The sequence below is a fragment of the Otolemur garnettii genome, unplaced genomic scaffold, assembly GCF_000181295.1.
Source record: "Otolemur garnettii isolate 467f Iridium unplaced genomic scaffold, OtoGar3 scaffold00050, whole genome shotgun sequence".
NCBI lineage: Eukaryota > Metazoa > Chordata > Mammalia > Primates > Galagidae > Otolemur > Otolemur garnettii.
In genome coordinates, this window is record NW_003852445.1 from 7,371,191 (window position 1) to 7,376,444 (window position 5,254).

Genomic DNA, 5,254 nt, shown 5'->3' on the forward strand with positions numbered 1-5,254 from the left:
TGTGGTCCCAGCTATTTGGGAGGCTGAGGCAGGAGACTCGCTTAAGCCCAGGAGTTGGAGGTTGCTGTGAGCTGCAATGCTACAGCACTCTACCCAGGGAGATAGCTTGAGGCTCTGTCTCAAAAAAAAGAAAGAAAGAAAGAAAGAAAAATTATTAAACTGGCTAGGCACAGTGGCTCAGTTCTGTAATTTCAGTACTCTGGGATGCCAAAGTAGGAGGATTGCCTGAGCTCAGGAGTTTGAGAACAGCATAAACAGGAGTAAGACCTCATTTCTACTAAAAATAGAAAAATTAGCCAGTCATTGTGCCTGGCTCCTGAAGTCCCAGCTACTTGGGAGGCTGACGCAGGAGGATCACTTAAACCCAAGAGTTTGAGGTTGGTGTGAGCTATGACGACACCACAGTACTCTAGCTAAGACAATAGACTCTGTCTCAAAAAAAAAATTATTAAACTAATATATTTTGATAATATATTTCATAACTGATAAAAAACAGTCATTATAATGACTGTTAAACGGGGCCAGGCATGTTCAGGTTCAAGTTCGGGCCTGTAATCCTAGCACTCTGGGAGGCTGAGGATTATAAAGTCTTTTTTTTATATCATATCATAATACCTTGTCCCAGGGTGGCGCCTGTGGCTCAGCGAGTAGAGCACTGGCCCCATATACTGAGGGTGGTGGGTTCAAACCCAGCCCTGGCCAATCTGCAACAAAAAAATAGCTGGGTGTGGTGGGCACCTGTAGTCCCAGCTACTTGAGAGGCTAAGGCAATAGAATCACGTAAGCCCAAGAGCTAAGGGTTGCTGTGAGCTGTGACACCACAGCACTCTACTCAGGCAACAAAATGAGATCTGTCTCTATAAATAAATAAATAAATATAATAATACCTTATCCCACATGTTTTACCCTTGTTCATTTCGTAATGACAAGAAATAATGTACATTTAAGTTTGGCATGCCAATGTAAAAAGAAAATGTATTTGCATTTCAATCCAGTTTTTTTTGTATTTTTAATCTTGGATGTTTTCTTTTACAGATTGAGGCTTTTATTCTCTAGCTCTGCAGCATTTGCAAAGTTTGAAATAACTTTGTCTCTCACAGCCCATTATCCATCTGTACCATTACCTTTCACCATTCAAAATCACATTGGGAACACTGGGTGAGTAAAGGTCCAACAGGATAAGATTCCCAACTACCTTTACACCTTTTTAATTTTATTTGAAAGATTGCTTCGGCTGGTGCCTGTAGCTCAGTGAGTAGGGCGCCAGCCACATATACCAAGGCTGGTGGGTTTGAGCCCAGCTTGGGCCTGCTAAACAACAATGGCAACCACAACCAAAAAATAGCTGGGCGTTGTGGCGGGTGCCTATAGTCCCAGCTACTTGGGAAGCTGGTGTGAGAGAATCGTTTGAGCTCAGCAGTTCGAGGTTGCTGTCAGTTTGACACCACGGCACTCTACTGAAAGGGGACATAATGAGACTCAAAAAAAAAAAATTGCTCAAAGTGGTCAGCAAATGGATAGACCACAGTGAGAGCTAAATGTCAGTTCTCTCTGACTTCATTTTGTAGAATTGTTCTTCAAGTCAGTGTCCTTCATTGCTGTCTCCAGTGGATGCTGGAGACTATTGGTCTATTCTTTTATATCTATCTGCTACACTTTTTGAACACTTCTACCTAGAACAGGAATCAAGAAGGAAAAAATCCTTTATAAGCTTAGCCCAGATCTCATATAAACAACTAAATGTCTTATTCCTACTAGGTTTTGGTATATTTTGTGACTTCTTAGACATACTGTTGAAAGATTGGAAGATGGTAGATTTTAGAATTTGCCTACTTTAAATCCATTAAGAAACACCAATATTAGATTTTTATAGCCAGAGAAAGCACCTAGATCAAGATACCTTGCATTTGGCTCGGCGCCTGTGGCTCAAAGGAATAAGGCGCCGGCCCTATATGCTGGAGGTGGCAGGTTCAAACCCAGCCCTGTCCAAAAACTGCAAAAAAAAAAAAAAACAAAACCTGAATTGCTTTTACACCAACCTAATATATCTAAGCTGACCATTGAAGGATGTGCAACTCAGCTATTTTCCCAAGTTCTCCAGCTTTCCAAAGGCAACCTTCTCTCTAATGCCCAGATGATGATAACCTGACCTACCTCACTGTAAAGCTGAAAGTCTCATCTTTTACTGAGTCACTCCCCCAAGAATAACAGTGAAAACTTGAGGGATGATGACAAGTTCCACAGAGCCTTGGGCGTCCCGCCAGATGCTCTCCCTGGGCCATTGCTCTTCTCTGTGCACGGCATCTCCAGTCATAACTAACCACCACCCCAGGCTCCTTCTGCTTTCCCAGTTCCACATAGGCCCCAAGCTGGGACTTAGACCCCTCAACTGATGCTCCAAAGCACGTCTTGGAAGGGGCTGTCCCTTATGGCTTTACTAAAGGATCAAAAAGAACAGAATATGCCTAGAAGCCACCCTATCCCATGAATAAAGGTGGTTACCCTGACAGCCACAGACCAAACACAAATTGGATCTCTCTGCTCAACTCCCACCAATCTTTTCCATATAGAAGTAGGGGCCCGCTGCACTCTTGTCTTAGTCCATTTTTATGTTGCTGTAAAGCAACACCTGAGGGTGGGTAATTTATAAAAAGGGATTTATTTGGCTCACAGTTCTGCAGGAAGTACAAGAAGCATGGTGCTGGCATCTGGATGTGGTGAGAGCCTCAGGCTATTTCCACTCATTGCAGAAGGGAAGGGGAGTGGCATGTGCAGGGATCACAGAGATTACATGGCAAAAAAGAAAGCAAGAGATTGGCAGCAAGAGAGAGAGGTGAGGAGGTGCCAGGTTCTTTTCAACAACCAACTCTCGTGGGAACTGAGAATAAGGACTCATTCACAAGAATAGCATTACGCCAATTATGGAGGATCCACTCCTTGACCCAAACACCTCCCATTTGATCCAACCCCAACACTGGGATCAAATTTAACATGAGGTTTGGAGAATCAAATTTCCAAGCTGTCGCAGCCACCATTCACAGAAATTTTCAGATACCTCAATATTCCTGATTTCATGTTCAATCCCCTCTGTGCCCCAAAGAAAGATATAGTGCCTTCTCTTTCTAGTCCAACACCCTTCCCTTTCCCAGCTCAGGATGGCAGGAATATGAGCACTCATTTCCTTCAGGGTAGTGCTGCCTTCATCCCAAAGACATCTGGGATAATCCCCAGAGTCCTCAAACATTTCCCAGATCAGAATTGTTCCTGTGCAGGACACCAATGGTCCAGTTCATCTAGTGCTGCTTCAAGCTGGTCTACAACCTTACAGACTTCTGACTGCCTTGAGGGGGGGAAAGTCCATGACTGCGTGACTTTTCTGCCATAGTTCCAAACCTCAAATGGACACTGCTTGGTCAAAAAGCCATGTAACTTCACTTACACAATCATTTCAGGCAAAGAATAGTCTAAATCCAGATTTAGATGAAATTTTTTTCATTAATTTGCCAATATACTACATTTACATTATTATAAAGAAAATATCTTACTCTGAAGCTTTTGCATTATTACCCTATGTTCTTGGCTTTCCTGAGAAAAATGAAGAGGTGTTTGCCTTTCAAATGTATTACTAAAAGGATTCACTCAAGCAGTCCATCCTAAAACAAAGGAAAGTTTCATCCCAAAGTCAAATGTTTACCTGCTAAGTGTCTCATTTCCTCAGAGTTCTGTTCTCAGTAACTATGTGTTAGGAATACTTTGCTTTACCTTAAATGTATGCTTCAGTATTCAGAATGGAAATAGCCCAGAGCATTTTAAAAGTAGTATAAAACTGTCCTGTTAAAAGACATTTTTAGCAGTCTACTACTATTGAAAACAATACTCCTTGGCCAGAAACTCGTTCAGGGAAGTCAGACATATCAACAAAAACCCTCTGATGGTTAATTTTAGGTGTCAGTTTGACTGAATTAAGGATTACCTAGAGAACTGGTAGACCATTATTTCTGGATGTGTCTGTGAGAGTGTTTCAAGAGAAGTCTGGAGTGTCAATGGACCAAGTGGGGAAGATCAACTCTTAATGTGGCCAGAAACCACCTGATAGACCTACCACCCAGTAGACCAAGCTGAGACATAACAAAAAGGCAATTTCACCTCTGTCTTGGAGCTGGGACGCTCTTCTTCCCCTTCTTCTCCAGAACTCCAGATTCTATGGCTTTTGGACTCCAGAACTTAGCCCGGTGGCCCCCTGGAGTTCTTAGGCCTTCAGCTTCTGAGTAAGAGTTATAGCGTTGGTCTTTGCTTCTGAGGACTTGGACTGAGCCAGGCTACTAGCATCCCAGGCTCTCCAGCTTGCAGACAGTCTGTCATGGGACTTCTCAGCCTCCCTACTCATGTGAGTCAATTCACGTAAGAAATTCCCTTTCATATGTCTATATATCCTATTGGTTCTATCTGGAAAATGGTGACTGATACAAATCCCTGTCTAGAAACCAAGGAAAACCCCTTTTTGGATAGTTAATAACTATTTGGCATTCAAATATATACCCCCAAAAGATTTTTATTAACATTACTCAAATAATATTTTAAAACTCAATGACTCATTCTGTTCCCAGTATTATGGTACCCAGGGTACAAGTCAACCTTTCTTCAATTATTTATTTGTTTGTTTGTTTATTTATTTATTTTTGAGACAGAGTCTTACTTTGTCACCCTCAATAGAGTCCTATGGTGTCATAGCTCACAGCAAAATCAAACTCTTGGGCTCAAGTGATTCTCTTGCCTCAGCCTCCCAAGTAGCTGGGACTATAAGAACCTATAGAGGAAAGGCCTATATGCCTCTGGCCAAAAAAGCTGTTTGAGAGAGAGCAGTAAAAGACTTTGTATAGGCATACTTGAGAGGAAATGAGGCAGAATCCCATGTGGCCGGGTTGGTTGCAGGCCTAAAAACCCCCTGACCTAAGGTCAGCCTGGTCGGTTGTAGTCGTAAAAACTCCATGACTTAAGGCCCACATGGGAGCAGAGGTTTGCACATAAATTTCTGTATGCCCTAGAAGTTTCTTAATTATGCCTTGGTTTAAAGATCGAAGTAACTGCCTCCAAATAGCAAGGTCAGTAGGACAGACCTTCAAATTGCCTCTTTCCTCCATAGCCTCAGGCTTCATCAGATAAGAACAAAAGAAGTAATGGCTAACAACATGTTCTCCATTAAGTTATGTTAAACCAGGTTATGTTGAAAGGGTTATGCTAAAAAAAAAAAAAA

General features: G+C 42.2%; 1 protein-coding gene across 1 annotated transcript in view; it reads left to right on the forward strand.

The window, feature by feature from the left end:
- KNL1 (kinetochore scaffold 1) overlaps positions 1-5,254 on the forward strand; it is a 59,999-nt gene that overhangs the window by 53,722 nt on the left and 1,023 nt on the right. The window contains exon 23 of the mRNA XM_012806308.2: positions 1,036-1,158. Coding sequence (XP_012661762.1) covers positions 1,036-1,158 — 123 coding nt within the window. The remainder of the gene's footprint in view (positions 1-1,035; positions 1,159-5,254) is intronic.